This window comes from Hermetia illucens, chromosome 4 (genome assembly GCF_905115235.1).
Source record: "Hermetia illucens chromosome 4, iHerIll2.2.curated.20191125, whole genome shotgun sequence".
Classification (NCBI taxonomy): Eukaryota; Metazoa; Arthropoda; class Insecta; order Diptera; family Stratiomyidae; genus Hermetia; species Hermetia illucens.
Window position 1 is genome coordinate 1,324,302 of NC_051852.1, and position 17,206 is coordinate 1,341,507.

The 17,206-nt window shown below is 44.9% G+C and overlaps 1 protein-coding gene across 4 annotated transcripts; it reads left to right on the forward strand.

The window, feature by feature from the left end:
• On the forward strand, window positions 1-16,136 carry LOC119656159 (raf homolog serine/threonine-protein kinase Raf). Of its 4 annotated transcripts, none has more exons than XR_005250010.1 (7): window positions 1-1,332; window positions 13,044-13,568; window positions 13,630-13,755; window positions 13,876-14,040; window positions 14,098-14,471; window positions 14,536-15,218; window positions 15,288-16,136. XR_005250010.1 is itself a non-coding variant. In XM_038062497.1 (6 exons), the coding sequence occupies exons 1-6, from the start codon at window positions 697-699 to the stop codon at window positions 15,116-15,118; spliced, it is 2,409 nt and encodes an 802-aa protein (XP_037918425.1). In that variant the 5' UTR covers window positions 1-696; the 3' UTR covers window positions 15,119-16,136. The 4 variants fall into 4 exon arrangements, 2 of the variants coding, with proteins under 2 accessions (XP_037918425.1, XP_037918426.1); XR_005250009.1 differs by having other exon boundaries at window positions 14,536-15,193; XM_038062497.1 differs by having other exon boundaries at window positions 14,536-16,136.
• Window positions 16,137-17,206: the final 1,070 nt, after the last annotated feature.

Below are 17,206 nucleotides of genomic sequence, written 5' to 3' on the forward strand. Positions count from 1 at the left end.
CTAATTCGCAGGGACCATAGTTCCTCCGCAAAGTTTTCGACACCCGGCCGAGATTAGATATTTTGCACAAGCTCTTCGTAGATATTGTATCGGGAACGCCAATCAGTCCTTACAACAAAGGAAAACTGAATGGAATTAGTCGAAAAACTGCAGAGAAGACATTATTAAAGTTGTTCAGCTAAAATTGAAACTAACCCGTCGAGGATTTCATGCTTGTCCACGGCAGTAACCACTTTCGCCATCCAGCTAACTTCCCATAAGATCGTCTCCATACTCCACCTGTAAGTGCATGCAAGGACGCATTGTCAGCCGTGCTCAACTTGAAACTAGAAGCAGTCAACAACGCAAAAGTGAAGAACCAACAATTCCGCCGGCCCCGACATATCCCAGGACAATCGCCAGCCCCTCTAGTACTCCACTTTGCACCGACACTTCACTGCAGTACTGACGCAACTGTCAATTCGTCATGACAGGATTTTTCGCCGCAGTGGAAATTGTGAATTTCTATGTGATTGGGAGAAATCGAAGTTGTCGCTCCGTGAGTTTTTTCATATCCGTACAGAATACCTCGTAATCTGTAGGAGCAGGTGTTTCAGGTGAAGGAATACGCGTCGCGCGAACGACAAGTGTCGCTAGGTTCGGGAGCGGGCGTAATAATTGCATGAAGTCTTGTGTATCGCCTGCAATAATGTTGCAATGGCAGTGTATTTAAGTGAAGAGAAAGCGGTTCAGCATTTCGGCGATTACGTTTCGTCCAAAAACCAAGTGGATTTCAAGATTATCAGTTCCAAGTTGTACAAAAACCCGCTGACCGCAGAGGAGTTTTTGAACAGTCTAAAGAGCGGTCCTGGTCCTGTCGCGATCGAGTTAGTGTCGGGTCGTGGAAGCAGTCGCAGTGGGGCTTCGTGCAGCAAGGAAGGTTTCGCTCAGCTTGCAGCCGCCGCAGCTGGCCAGGTTGACTCCTTGACGACAAGGGAGGACTGTTCGCATCGTTGTCACCGCGACCCGTTGCCAACTGTCTCGTTCGTCGTTACAGAAAACATGTCATCCTCAACGGATGACAGTGACGAGCTTCTCGATCCGCTCTCCGAGGAATTGCGGAACATCCAGTCTGTGATCCATGTAACCCGGGAAAATATAGACGCATTAAATGCCAAGTTCGCGAACCTGCAGGAGCCTCCTCCAATGTACATAACCGAGTATCAGGAACTCACTTCAAAACTGCATGAGCTCGAGGCACAGGAGCAAGAACTCATCGAAAAAATCCAAGCGCAGACTGAAGATGGCGAAGGGCAAGAGTCCTGTGAACAACCACACGAGGAGCACGTCGATGTAAGTTGAATTTGTTTCTATAAACTATGCAATCATATCCCTGAAGGTTATTCGATGCCTCCATTGCCAAATGATTTCCGTTCGGATTTGTACTATCGACGAGCCCCCAACACGCAAAGTACTCGCAGTTTGTCATTAAGTGGACACTTAACGCGCGCATTGCCCTTGTCCCGGGTACAGTTGCTCCTCCTCTTGCGCTTTGCAAGCCATAGCGGCGAAAATGTCCTTCGCCCGACGTCCTTCATCTTCTTCCTCGTAAAGATTCTCCTCACGTTTTTCCCCTGTTCAGGCAAACTGTATACCAGTGGAGTGTGGGAAAGAAATTGTAGAATGCGATGAGTCCTTGCAACGTTGTCAAAGTCATGCGAATTCACTTTGTCTGTCGGCATTGAACTTCTTGACATGTCAACAATCAGGTGGCTTGCAAGAATGGTTTGGACTGGAAGCCAAGGGCTTTGAAGATTATTTTTTTCCCTCTTGATGGGGAAAATAAGAAACGGAAGTAGAGAAATGTCCTTAAAACTTAGCTGGGAAACGAGTAAACTAGAGTCAAGGAGATGTGACAGGGACCAGTTGGAAGTTTAGAATTTTTCACAGAAAAATAGGTTTTAGTTAAAAGCAAGGACAAAACTTCGGGAGCATCGCTTAATCTAGCTTTCGTTGCTGGGTCTCAGTTCTTCTTTCTCAATTTATTTAGGAAGAACCTCACTCTTTGGTAGCACGACGTGTTTTGCGTTTTATTTTTCAGTACTTGTTGTTGGACTCCCAATTCGGTACGTCGTCAGACTACCAACTACCTCTCCATCGTCAGAGAGCTAGCCGGGAACCGTTTGTCACATTACTTCGGGCTAGTCTCCGAACTCTCCTGCCTTGCGGAGCCTTCAAATCAGGGAATTCCTTTCACCAACGGGAGGGGAGAGGAGGAAGGGAACTGTCAGTTCAAGGAACCCCCTGCCATCTGGCTCCTCCTCCTCTTAGCAACGAGAAGGGCCCGAACGTAATGGGCAACACATTTCCATCTATTAGCAGTCCTCAGCATCTCTTCGACAATGTTGTCTGGAGAGAGATCCCCTGTGTTTCAATAGAGCTGCTGACGAACCCCATCCCACCTTCTACAAGGAAAAAAAGTGTGGTGGGCGTCGTCCACAACTCCATTGCAAAACACACAATCCGGAGAACGCGCCTTTCCAATCTTGTGCAGGTAAGACTGAAAACTTCCATGCCCACTTAAAAATTGGGCAAGGAAATAATCAGTCTCACCATGGTTCCGATTCAGCCACGCACCTAAGTTGTCGATGAGCCGCGCAGTCCATCTGCCTCTAGTTTCATTTTGCCAAGAGAGCTGCCACTCGTCTAGAGTGTGTTGCCGTTCTTCGCGAGCAACCACCTCCCTTGGCTCATCCCTCTTGCGCTTGTATATGGCCTAACGCTCCCTAGCAAGAAGGGCAACGGGGATAACTTCCGCGATCACCATCACGGCCGGTTCAGAGACAGTGCGGTATGCAGACGCCACCCGTAAAGCTCCCCGTCTCTGTATTTGCGCGAGGCGTTTACGATATACCTCCTTTTTAAGAGCGCCAGCCCATACCTCTGCGCCGTAGAGCAGGACAGACTGCGTTGAGCTCATCAGGAGACGTCGCCTACTAGACGTAGGACCCCCAATGTTTGCCATTAGCCTACTTAATGCCGAAACTCCAGCCGCAGCCTTGTTCGCTGCTGCTTGGATTTGCTCAGAAAAGCTCATCTTTGAGTCAAGAGTCAAACCGAGGTACTATACCGCTGATTTTGACTCGATGATCGACTCGCCGAACGATATGGGACGCAGGGTATCTTTTTCTCTTCTCTTTTTAGTCAGGATGACTACTTCGGTTTTTTCCAGTGCAAGGTTGAAACCATGAGTAGTCATCCATTCGCTTACCCGTCGCATCAATATGCCGAGTCTGCTTTGCGCCTGTTCGACAGTGCGTCCAGCAACAAGCGCTGCGACATCATCTGCGCAGCCGACCAGGCGCGACTCTTCTGGCATGTCGAGTTTAAGCAGACTGTCATAGGTAGCGTTCCAGAGGTCCGGCCCTAGGATGGATCCCTGTGCTACCCCCGACGTGACCTCCATCCTTTGACCCTCTAGTGTTTCATAGAGCAGGGAGCGGTTCCTCAGATAGTCCCTCAAAATCCGTAAGAGATAGTTCGGCACGTTGAAGGTATTGTCTAGTGTGCCTAGAATGTCTTTCCATCTTACGGAATTGAAGGCGTTTCTGACGTCAAGTGTTACGAGGAGCACCACCCGTCGAGTTCGGCGGCTATGTGCCTCTGCTCGTCGAACGGCGTCCACGACTTGCATGACAGCATCAATTGTGGATCTCCCTGCTCTAAAACCAAACTGCCGGGGAGATAAATCTCCGGCAGCGCGTATCGCTTCAGCGAGTCTACTTCTGATGAGCTTTTCGAGCACTTTCCCAGCAGTGTCAAGCATACATAGTGGGCGGTATGAAGACGGCAATTCGGGGTCGCCTTTCCCTTTCGGGATCAACGCAAGCCTTGCAACTTTCTAACGGGCAGGGAAAATGCCCTCTTTCAGGCAAGCGTTGAATGCGCCGAGCAGTAGGTCTGGCCGGTGTTGGAATACCAGTTTGTATACCTCTGCTGGAATACCATCGGGTCCTGGCGTCTTCTTGTCTTTCATAGAGAGGACCAACTCTTCTATAGAGAAAAGTGGACAGTCCTCTGCACCCTCTGCGCCGACGTCACCATCCCATACGGGGTGCGCAGGGAAGAGTGCCCTTACAATGCGGTCCATCTGCTCGGCCTTAAGTGAACAGGGTTTCTGCAGAGCCCCGATTTTTCGGGTTACCAGTTTGTAATTGAGTCCCCACGGATCCCCATTCACCTCGTTGACCAGATCTTGCCAGCAACGAGCTTTGCTCTTGTTTATTGCGCTGCGGAGTCTCCTTTTGGCGGATTTGTACTCCATCATTATGGTAAATGACCCCCCGGTCGCCTAGACGTTGTGTTAAGCGGCGGAGCCTGTGACACTCCTTCCGAAGCTCTACGATTTCCACTGTCCACCAATACATGGAAGGTTTGCCGCGCCTCGTACTTTTCAGTACTTGCTGTACGTTTTAGGTACAGTTCGAGGCCGAAATTAAGAAACATATTAGGCATGGACTACTTCTTGTTGATGGTTTAGAAATAAAAAAAAAATCTCCCGGGTCCTCGGTATGCTCTTCTGACTTTTATCTATTTTTTCGCATATTCACGTGCTCGTGAGTATTTACAACTGCATAAAATTTCGAATCGTAGTTAATAGCGTAGTTCAACCGAAGGATCAATAATTAATCAAATTTGCGGTCTCTGTGGATACTTGCACCACATAGAACTGTGGATTTCGTCGATTAATTCGCATCAAAACCACCTATGCCTACATGATAATGAGCGTTTTTATCAATGGCCAACCCCAAAAGTATTGATATCACGTAAGACTGCATTAGAACCCGCTCCCCCTTTCAATAATCATGCCTTTCCACAATCCAATGGATGAAATGTTTGCTTGGAAATGTTTTTGAAGTCGGGAGACAGATTAAATCTTGAATTTAATGCAAATATATCTAATTCAACTACCAGTTATTTAGGGCCGCAGTAAGAGACCACAGACAACAGATTACCGCGCCGCATCAGGTGCACATGTGTTTATTGAATTTGTTAAAATAAGAGCGTTAGTAATGCTATGAAGTATGGCAGACGCTTAAATTAGCGTGTTCTTCTAATATTCAACTTGGCTTTTGCTACCTCCGCCTTCTAAACATTAGTCATAGTTACGCTTAGATTTTCGTTATCTCAAATTATGTCAGTTAACAATTTGGGTCATAGATAAAAATCGGCAAGAGCGTTATGCATTTGAGTGAAAGTGGCGGTAACTAACTTTCATCGCGCTGCTTCTGCATCTTGGTGGAGCGGGCGCGAACACACCTTTTAAAATGTTCGGCAACAAACATTTTTCAGCGTGACGCATGCATCTTATGTTGTGCCGTGTGAGTTGGGTCTTTAGAATACACTTAAATTCTTCTCTGCTTGTCGTAAGAGGCGACTAAAAGGGATAGACATTTGTGGGCTAGCAATCTGTAAATTTTGAAACTTTACTGCTATCGAAAAGTCAACAACGGCTTAGATAGGGACTGACCTGACGGCAACGACCTTTGGCTTTGGATAACTGACTATGATTGTTTTCTGGCGCACGATCCTCCATATACGGTAGCGAGGGTCCTCAGAATGCTCGCTTTCTCCAACTTGAGCCGGAATCCCCCGGATATAAGCTGGTTATTCTGGGCCTAAGCGAAGTAAGATGGTGGAACTCTGGAGAGTATTCCCCTTCCTCTCGCGTCATGTGCCTTCGTACTCTAGAAAGCCAAGCTGTACCGGACGCGAATCCCGTGTCGGGTTGCTTCTGATGATTACCACAAGGCGCACTGCTCTCTTGGACTAACAGCAAGTTTCTGACAGACTTCTGACTGCAAGATCCGGGGCGAAGGTAAGGAGTATCACAATCGTACAATGCTACGCACTAATGAAGAACTCCGATATAGTAGAGAAGGATGCGAGCAATTAAACGCAATTCAGGGGAGGCTTCCTAATGGTGTCTTTATGACCGTGATGGACAATGGTCATAGTGGGAAGTTCGTGGATTTGTTCGTGGATTGTTCCACTGCCTCGTCATTGGTGACGTTGTTCGAACACAGAGCCTGCCATTAAGTCAGTTGGGTTTCCACTGATCGACGCCGTAGGAACAATCAGATTGACCACTTCGCGATCGGTAGTAGATTTTGGAGTTGCCTACTGGATGTGTCTAACAAGAGAGGGGCTGACATCGGCCTCGAAAGGGATCATCATCTGATGGTCGCTTGCGTGTTACGTCCACCACTTTCCGCAGGGCTGGAGTGCTGTGACTCCCTAAGTTCAGCTGTTAGTCGTCAGTGGGACATCTACTTTTCTGACTGAAAGGCAAATATACTGAGTAATGAGCATTGGACCGCCATCAAAAATTCTCTTTTCTTGGGTGCTATACAGGTCGCCCGTCATGTCCAGAAGGGGCGTCATAAGATCTGGCTGACTATGGAATCGTAGAAGTAAATCGATGAGCGGAAGGGGTAGAAGACTTTACTGATCTCTGCGAGTGATAGCGGGCGTAATGTCGTCGAACTCCGATACCCACAACGAAATCCGGAGAAGTTCAGCTTAGTGTACGCCGTGATAAGAGAGAATTTGCTATTGCCCTGGTCAGGGAAGCGGAAGATGTCGCAGAATTCGATGATTTCAGGACTGTATACCTCATCACGAAAGAGCTTGTATGTGCAAATCTTTCGATGGTCTCGTGGAGGATGTCAACAGTCGACTTCTCATCCACGATGATGAACAATTGAAGAGGCTGAAAGATTACTTCACCACGGTTCTTAACCGTATCACATCCGATGAAGTTCCTCTTTTTCTGAACGAAATTGTTAGTCCAAATCTAAGCACTGAAGAAAGCGGGAAGTAGTCATCGAAATATGCATATTTGCCTTTTAATAAATTATTTTAGTAAAGCAAAAAGACGGTTTTTGAATTTTCTTTTATAAGGACTAGTCACCGAAACATGTTCCGTTTCTCCAAGCAAAAGAGAAGGCATTTCGGCCATCAATGCACTCAAATGAAGTAAAGCCTTGACGGTCTCTTCGCAGAGTTATTTATCGCTTCACGTGTAGTTACTGCAGATCTGCTGCTCCTATTTGTACGGAAATCTTGGGAGTCCGATATCTTTGTCAAAAATTGGAAGAAGGCGATGATCGTCAAGATCCCAAAAAAGGGGACACGTTTTGAGTTTGACAATTGGAGGGGTATTTGCGTGCCTCCTATCGTCGCAAAAATTAGCTAAAATAATCTTGAAACGCATCAAAGAATATATCGAAAGCTGTTTAGCTATTGTCAGAGCGCCCATCATATAATGGTACAAAATATCACGTGCTCCACCGAGACAAAATCTCGGAGGAATTTGAGGTCGACAGTGGAGTCCGCCAGGGTTGCATCCTGTCACCGATATTATTTTTTTTTGTTATCGGCGAATTCTTCATGCTGCCTTGTTCTTCCGACGTGGAGAAGTTCAATAGATAATAACATCTGTTCTCTAACACCTCGACTACGCTGATGACATCTGCTTACTCTCTCACTGCGTCATGAATCTTGACCAAATGGCTCTAGGTTTGAAAAAAGAGGCAAGTAGAGTTGAACTGAAGATAGACCGACAAATCCAAGATTCTCGGATAGAGTATCGAAGACGTCGATCAATTTGTACATCTAAGATTCGTAGTTTCTGCCGACAGTGGGACTGAACTGGATGTTGCCCGACGCATTAACAGCGCTAGATCCGCTTTCATTCCCCTGTCTAAAATCTGAAAATGAAGTTATCTCAACACTAAGATCAAGTTGATACTGTTCTCTGCTAGTGTTCTTTCTGTATTGCCATATGAGAGTAGCACATGGAAAGCTAGTATCCCCTGGATGAAATTGCCTCATTCTTTACGATGATACCATTATGCCAATGTTGAAAGGTTTGGTATCAGGAAAGCAGCTAAAATGTGGTCGTATAGTGCCTGTATCGAGCATTCTTTGGGCTAGTAAATGGATTTATTCTACTTTCCAACTGCTACGCAAACTTGAAAAAATTAAGTTTCAAAACAGGCTGCAGCGATCTTAGAAGGGTCGCCTGACAACCTCTACGTAGAGCACAGGGTGTGATCGATATCAAGGCTATAAGTTGTAACCCGCTTCAAGGTTTTTGGAAAAGCCTACATTCTGTACAATATAATTCCTATTTGTAGGAATTTGTGGTTCTCTGAACAGCACTCATTTCCAATTCTACTTTACCGCAGAACCCTACGAAGTGGATTTACAATTTGTCTGTCGTCGTCATTACGTATACGATATATCTTACTAGTTCTCGTATCTCATCGTTGCCTGTGTCAACTTGCAGAGGAATTTCCTTATATGTTCCCTTCGCAGTTTTTTAAGTTAAAATGCTCAAAGTATATTTGATTCAGCACGATCTCAACATTATTTCTAGAGTCTTGGCTTCAACTCGAGAATATCTTCGGCGAATAATTTTGCCCTGAACTGCAGAGTAGCTCCGTGGTTTTTTCGGCCCTTTGCTGGAAGGATGTGCGAATGTTTGTTGCTCGTATATATCAAACTCGACATGGGTATGAATTATATTTGCCGGATACCACCGGTTTGCAACCTTCGTCGGTCTGAGCCTAGATAACTACTATTTTGTTTGTAGGACTTCGAATGATCAGATACACTGCTGTGAGTACAGCTTCTTATCAAAATGACTTGTTCATATGTTCATCTCGACTTGGACTCGTGGTACCCTGGAAGCTAAGCAAGACGCTGGCCTCCACGAAATTTCACCTGAAACTGGAGTTGTACAATTCTGACTTAGATTGAAATACTGTGGTCAAAGTTGCTCTTCCGAATTGAAAGTAATCTCGAAACTTTTAATTTCCAGTCTTCTTAAAGAACGTTACACTTGAACCCTAAAAGAGGATCGTTCTAAACACGTATCAAGATCTCCTTTTCATTAACTTTCTCAGGACCTCCTCTTGATTACTGGGAAGGTACGTTCCACTCTTAGTGACATTGATTCTCATCGGCCGCTTCAGATCCACAGTGAGAATCTTCGTAATATTCTTTTGTTGTAGCTGCGAAATAAAAACCACTGTTAATTCTCGTTTGTCAGATAACGACTGTTACGCTTTCAAATTTGAATTGTAATGCTTCTTACATAATTTATGTATCTAATCGATCTTATCAGGAATGGAAGGCGAATCGAAATGTTTTTTTTTTCTTTATTTCGTTATGGACCTCGTCTTGTCGCTGATGAAACCCCTCCGGGTGATGGTTCTAAAAAAATGTCCTTGATGCTTTTCCCAATTTGTTTTCTTCGTCTGATGATCCTGTCGTGAAATGGGCAAGGGTTCTTGACGCATGGACGGCGTCAGGACGTAAGCAAGTTAGTCCGCACACAACGAACAAAACAAATACGTGTCTGCACGCTAAATGTTGGTATCCTAACTGGAAAGACCGAGGAACTCGCAAGAACCCTTCGGAAAAGACGCATTGATATCTGCGCTCTGCAAGAAACCCGATGGTCTGCGATATTGAACGCGAACGCGGTAAAAATGGCTACAAACTTCTCTATTTTGGTAACACACACACTCAATATGGTGTTGGCATTGCCATCTCAGAGGGTTTCCGTGATGCCATTAAAGAAGTTGAACGATTTGATGATCGCCTAATGAAGCTCACCATTATATCAGCTGATCGCACAATTCACTTCTTCACCGCGTACGCACCACAGACAGGTCGACCTGATGCCGAGAAAGATGCCTTCTGGCAACTTCTCGATGAAAAGACTTGTCACGTGCCTGCTGACGATTATATAATCATTGTCGGCGACCTTAATGGTCATGTGGGCGAAAAGGCAGACGGTAACAGATGCCATGGGGGAAAGGGGTTCGGAGCGCGCAATGAGGGTGGCGAGCGTATAATCGATTTTGCGGACACCCATGACCCTGTACTTATGAATACATGGTTCATCAAACGATTGTCTCATCTTCCCACATTTTATAGTGGGAACAGTAAAACGCAAATCGACTATATTCTCATAAGACGCCAACATTTTACCACTGTCACTGATTGCAAAGTCGTTCCCTATGAGACCATCGCACCTCAACATCGGCCGTTGATTGCCGTCCTGCGAATTAAGCCACCGATAAAACAGCATGAGGAACGCACTGGCCCGCCGCACATTAAATGGTGGCGATTTGGTGAGAAGAAAGAAGAAACGGTCTCACTCATACGATTGCTGACCATTACGAATATGGAAGAATCATGGAACCAAATGAAAGACACGATCCACAAAGCGGCCTCTGCAACCCTCGGGGTCACCAAGCAGGGTAAGCGGTACATCAACCGAGATACTTGGCTTTGGAATGATGATGTTGAAATGAAGGTCCGTGAAAAGAAACGCCTCTACCACAAATTTCTCGACGATAAAACGCCTGCTAATTGGCAAATTTATAAGAATGCCAACCGGGAAGCAAAGAAAGCGGTCGCTGTCATTCGAGCGAACCATTTCAAAAATCTTTACGATAAACTGGACACTCGGGATGGCGAGAGAGATCTGTATTGACTTGCTAAAAGCCGTAATGAACGCACACAGGATATCGAACACTTTTGTTGTGTTAATTACAAGAACGGTACTTTGCTTACTGATCGTCGGCCGCGACGGATAAATGGCGAGAATACTTCGAGCAGATTTCAACTGAAGAATTTGCTCATCCTCCACTTCCACAATCATTGCCGACATTTGGAGCAGTTCCACCAATCAGCGCAACTGAAGTCGAGGAGGCAATAAAACAAATGAAATCTGGAAAAGCAACAGGACCTGACGACATCGCATCTGAACTCTGGAAACCGAAGAGCTGGGACCCAACACTGTGGCTCAGTGAATTCTTTAACCGGGTTATTCAGGAAGGAAGAACACCATCTGACTGGCAAGAAAGAAGGGCAAGAAGGCCACTGTTCCAATATGGAAAAAAAAGGTAGTTCAGAAGAATGTTCAAATTATCGTCCAATCCGGTTACTTTCCCATACCATGAAGATTTTTGAACGCATTCTTGACAACCGTATTCGCGAAATCGTTGAAATAATCGTGAATCAAGCCGGATTTGTCAAGAACTGCGGAACTACTGACGCAATACACGCTGCGCGGTTACTCATGGAAAAACACCGTGAGAAGCATCGCCCTCTTTACATTGCATTTCTGGATCTAGAGAAAGCGTTTGACCGTGTACCACACGAACTCATCTGGTACGCTTTACGACAACACTTCGTCCCAGAAGAACTCGTGCGCTGGGTTCAATTGCTCCGATCCATGATTCGAAAAGTAAAGTTCGAAGTATGGCGGATGTATCAAAACCGCTTCGTGTCTCTGTTGGTGTTCATCAAGGAAGCGCCCTCTCACCACTCCTTTTTGTTCTTGTTATGGAGACCGTCACACGGGATATCCAACGTCCAGCGCCCTACACACTCCTTTATGCAGATGATGTTTTCCTAGCATCTGATAGCAAAAATGATCTCGAGCAACTTTTTCAAAAATGGAATGATCGCCTCATGAAACACGGTCTCAGATTGAATTTAAACAAAACTAAATTTTTGACGACCGATCCCCATGAAACAGGCACAATCACTGTCAGCGGCAGTGATCTGCCCAGAACTGAGCGATTTAAATACCTCGGGTCAACGCTATCAGCCAATGGAGAACTGCGTTATGAAATTGCTTCACGCATTAACGCAACCTGGATGAAGTGGCGGCCCACAACTGGTGTTCTTTGTGATCGACGTATCAACGAACGTCTCAAATCTAAAATTTACCGCAATGTCGTCCGTCCAGTCGCTCTCTATGGTTCTGAGTGTTGGCCGACCATAAAAGACAATGAACGGCGTCTTGCGGTAATGGAAACGAAGATGCTACGTTGGACTAGTGGCGTCACACGTTTAGATCACATCCGAAATGAGGATATCCGCGATCGTTATGGGGTTGCACCGATCGTGGAAAAGTTGCGAGAGAGGCGTCTTCGATGGTATGGTCACGCAATTCGTGCAAACGAGAAGTCACTTGCCAAGATTGGTCTGAGCTTCGGAGTCGATGGTAAACGACCAAAAGGCAGACCTAAACAACGGTGGCTTGATACGCTAGATGGGGATTTGAAAGCCTCGAGATTGCACCCAGATCAGGCATTCGATAGAGCCAAATGGCGAAGCCGATCACGACGCGCCGACCCCCCTTGTGAACGGGACTAAGGCTGAAGAAAAAGAAGAAGTTTTCTTCGTCTATGAAACTATATAGAGTAAACCTCAAAACATAAATGTTATCGAAATATCAGAATTTATTTGTGCTCGTTTCCCTTTGGAAGATCTGTTTAGACTCGCAAGTGCGTGCGAGCAGCCCAAGCAGGAAACTATTTTAAGCTGCGTGCCTGGAACTAAAGTTTTCATTTTCATGGGGTAGGTAGGTATCAGTGGCCGCTCCGAGGAGCCCAATTAGCGCTTTGGTGCGCCGTTTTGATGCCACAAACTCCTAAGACCGTGACTGTTGTTATAGGAACAGGGAAGCAGAGTCCAGTTGGCTCGGATCTTCAGAGAGAGAGGATCTTCAGCATTCACGAAGGAAAGCAGCTCTCCGACCCTGCAGCTAGAAACCTCACTGAGGTCCCCAAAGAATGGTTTACCCAGCGTCGGCAGCCTGACTCGAGCCAGAGCTTGGCAATCGCAGATAAAGTGCATGAGGGTTTCCCTTCCTTCTCCGCAGCTTCGGCAATGCGAGTTGTAGGGTAAGCCAAGCCTAGCGGCATGGTCCCTATGGGCCAGTGCCCCGTGCAGACCCCCGTAATCTTGAATGCATTTGCCCGCGTCTGGCACAGGAGCTCTCGTGACCGGGCTATGTTATAAGCGGGCCAAATTCTCCTTGATTTGGCACAGCTTGTAAGCCTTCGCCATCTCAGGCCCCCCCTCTCATTTTCATATTTAAATTATATTATAAATGGAAGACATGATCTTTGTATTAAGTTTTTGCTTATATTATACTTTTAACAATTATTTCCCCATCCCCCTTATTACAGACGGAGAGCAATTGCGGCACGATTATCAGACAACCGAAATTATTCCTTCGAGCACATCTTCCTAACCAGCAACGAACGTCTGTACAGAAAACGCCAGGCGTTCGATTAAGTGATGCTCTTATGAAAGCTTTACGACGTCGTAATCTTAACTGTGAAATGTGCGAAGTTAAAGCGCCAGACAGTGATGTGCCCATACCATGGGATACGGATATCAGTTTAATACAAGCTGAAGAGGTTTATGTGAAAGTGAAAGGAAAATGTCCAATCATGACCCACACATCACATCAATTCATACGAAAAACATTCTTTTCGCTAGCATTTTGCGAAGGATGCCGTCGACTGCTGTTTACCGGTTTCTATTGTAATCAATGTAATTTTCGTTTTCATCAACGCTGTGCTGATCAAGTGCCGACATTATGTCAACGTTTTCCGATGGATAATTACTACCAGATTCTGTTGGCTCAAAATCCAGAGAACACTGTGGGAATTTTACATCCTGGAACAGGCGGTGCATTAGGATTTCAGGTTGTAGCGAATATTATGCGTATTTATATTTGATTATTGACTTGAATTTATGCCTTTACAGTCTCGACATCCGCATTCCTTAAATCAGCATGACAGGTCGAATTCGGCACCGAACGTGTGCATTAATAGCGTGAAGCCACTTTCCGAGCATCAGCGAATCCTGGCTCAGTCACGGGGCCCATTGCAGGTTTGTATCCCTAAACTATTCAATGTTGAATATTTCTAATCGTACGACAATGCATATTGTCTACATATTCGAAAGCATATTTACCCATTTCTAGATACGGTTTGCCTAATGACACAGTAGGGCCCTCATTTTTTCCAGGCACAGAATAACGAGCACTCGCATTCAACACAAGCATCACCAACGAATACGTTGAAACATGTGAAAAGGCAGCGCGCCAAATCGGCCGATGAAAGTAATAAAAATCTTCTGTCTCCACGTGATCCGAAAACTTCCGATGAAAATTGGGTATTAGTCTGGCTGTTTTTACTTGAATTCCATAATTACTGATTTCATTATTTCTAGAATATTCAAGCTGAAGAGATTTTAATAGGACCCCGAATAGGTTCCGGGTCATTTGGTACTGTATATAGAGCTCATTGGCACGGCCCCGTGGCAGTGAAAACGCTCAACGTAAAAACACCGAGTCCCGCTCAATTGCAAGCATTCAAGAACGAAGTAGCTATGTTGAAGAAGACCCGACACTGTAATATTTTGCTGTTCATGGGTTGTGTTAGCAAACCGTCGCTAGCGATTGTTACGCAGTGGTGTGAAGGGAGCAGCTTATATAAACACATTCACGTGAACGAGACAAAGTTCAAGATCAACACGGTGATAGATATCAGCCGGCAAGTGGCTCAAGGGATGGACTATCTGCATGCCAAAAATATTATCCACAGGTAAGCTTTACAGTATTTCATAATGCGCAAAAGGTATGGATTTATCTGGATTGAATTTGAACAGGGATCTCAAGTCCAACAATATTTTCCTTCACGAAGACTTGTCTGTGAAAATTGGTGATTTCGGCCTGGCAACAGCCAAAACCAAATGGTCGGGAGAGAAGCAAACTCAGAAACCATCCGGGAGCATACTTTGGATGGCGCCGGAAGTTATTCGTATGCAAGGTCCCAATCCTGTGACGTTTGCTAGTGATGTATATTCTTTTGGAATTGTACTCTATGAATTACTCGCTGAATGTTTGCCATATCGAGGCATGGAAGAGCAGCATCTGATTCTCTGGATGGTTGGCTGTGGTAAATTGAGACCTGACATGTCGTTGGTTCGAAAGGATTCACCGCAAAGTCTGAATCGTCTAATGGAGGATTGCATAAAATTTGAACCAAACGAGAGACCAGTATTTCGTCTTATCCTGAACATGTTGGAGAACATGCTACGCACGCTGCCGAAGATTCATCGTAGTGCCAGTGAACCGAATTTAACCCAGACTCAACTACAAAGTGATGATTTTCTTTATATGTGCTCGAGTCCTAAGACACCGGTTAATTTTCATAATTTCCAATTTTATAATGGGACAGGGAATGTCTAGCGTTTTGACAACTATCAGCATTATCATCGTCGAGAGAGCAATATTGATTATGATGCCTGTGCCAATTTCGCCTGTGTAAGTTATTTATTGAAAGCCTTTGGTTAGTGTCATCTTAGTTGGCTGCGAAATATTGTTTTCATATTTCTTTTTATATATGCATATATTTCAGATTAGACTTGTTTAGCATTAGTCAGTTAAGTAATAATAGTGATTAACAGCTAGTTCGGAAAACTACATCGGAAAGATGGCAGCTCGTAGCTGAACGCGTTGCTTCAGGAATTATGGCGACAAATCTTTTTCTGTTTTCATGCAAATCAAAAATTGGAATGAATTGTTCCAATGGGTTGCAATTTTAGTTTTCAGCAATAGAGGCTAAATAATACAAATGCTGAGCTATACGTAAATATATAAATTGCCGCTGAATTTTATTTGAACAACGCGGAGCTGCAGTGTAAAGGAAACCTCATCAGAAGAGGTTATCTCCTGTAGCATTTATACTGTATACCTTTATTCTACCTTGTTGCCATTCGCTAAAAAAATCAAATCAATCATTACATCAGTTTTGAAAGCAATTTACCGCTTGTTCGTGATCAAACAGACATTCAAGGGATTCAGAGCGATTTAGGAAATTAGTTACTTTTGCTGAATGAGAATTACGTTATCTTCGGTGTTGGGAGACTCTTGTTCCTTTTAATTCGAAGTATGGCTCAGAGTACGCATCACCATCTGATTGGAAAGAGACCGCAACTATACCGATATAAACGAAATTGATGAGATGGTTGAGTTGGCCGAGTGTCAGCCTCTCGATTTCGTTACTGCGGGTTCAGAACTCTGTTTGTCATGTTTGCGTTCGCCTTTGTGCTGTCTTTATGCTGTAACCTTTATCACTAGCACAGCATTCTTTTCTTCAGCCTTTGTCCCGTTCACAAGCGGGGTTGGCTCGTCGTGATCGGCTTCGCCATTTGGCTCTATCGAATGCCTGATCTGGGTGCAATCTCAAGGCTTTCAAATCCCCATCCAGCGTTTCAAACCACCGTTGTTTAGGTCTGCCTTTTGGTCGTTTACCATCGACCTCGATGTTCAGACTAATCTTGGCCAATGAATTCTCGTTTGCACGAATTGCGTGACCATACCATCGAAGACGCCTCTCTCGCAACTTTTCCACGATCGGTGCAACCCCATAACGATCGTGGATATCCTCATTTCGGATGTGATCTAAACGTGTCACGCCACTAGTCCAACGTAGCATCTTCGTTTCCATTACCGCAAGACGCCGTTCATTGTCTTTTATGGTCGGCCAACACTCAGAACCATAGAGAGCGACTGGACGGACGATATTGCGGTAAATTTTAGATTTGAGACGTTCGTTGATACGTCGATCACAAAGAACACCAATTGTGGAACGCCACTTCATCCAATTTCATAACGCAGTTCTCCATTGACTGATAGCGTTGACCCGAGATATTTAAATCGCTCAGTTCTGGGCAGATCACTGCCGCTGACAGTGATTGTGCCTGTTTCATGGGGATCGGTTGTCAAAAATTCAGTTTTGTTTAAATTCTATCTGAGACCGTGTTGCATGAGGCGATCATTCCATTTTTGGACAAGTTGCTAGCACAGCATTAAGAGTGATTATAATGAAACTCACACAGGACAGTCTCATTGGGGATAAAATAGGAAAAATATTGAAAAGCTGGTTCTGACAAATTTCCAAACAAACCACATACCGAGTGCGTTTTAGTTATGGCTAACAATGTTGCGGATTGCAACCATGGTTATTTTTCCATTAGTTTGGGAGCGTTTTGATTGAGAGTTGAAGTGAACTGGACTTAGTGGCATTGCGAGCGTTCAGCTGTCATGGCATTTTCAGTATATTTTTAGTGAATTCAATTAATTGCAGCAGGAAATTTTGATCTGAAATTACAATCATTTCTGTGATTTTAACTATTCCACAACCATATAACATTGAATTTTCACTGAAAACTTATTCATTAACAACGAGACCTATCAATTGACAGCAACGATCCCAACCTCCCACTAAATGACATGGGTCAATATGAGCTAAGTGGAGTTGAAAACAATGACGCC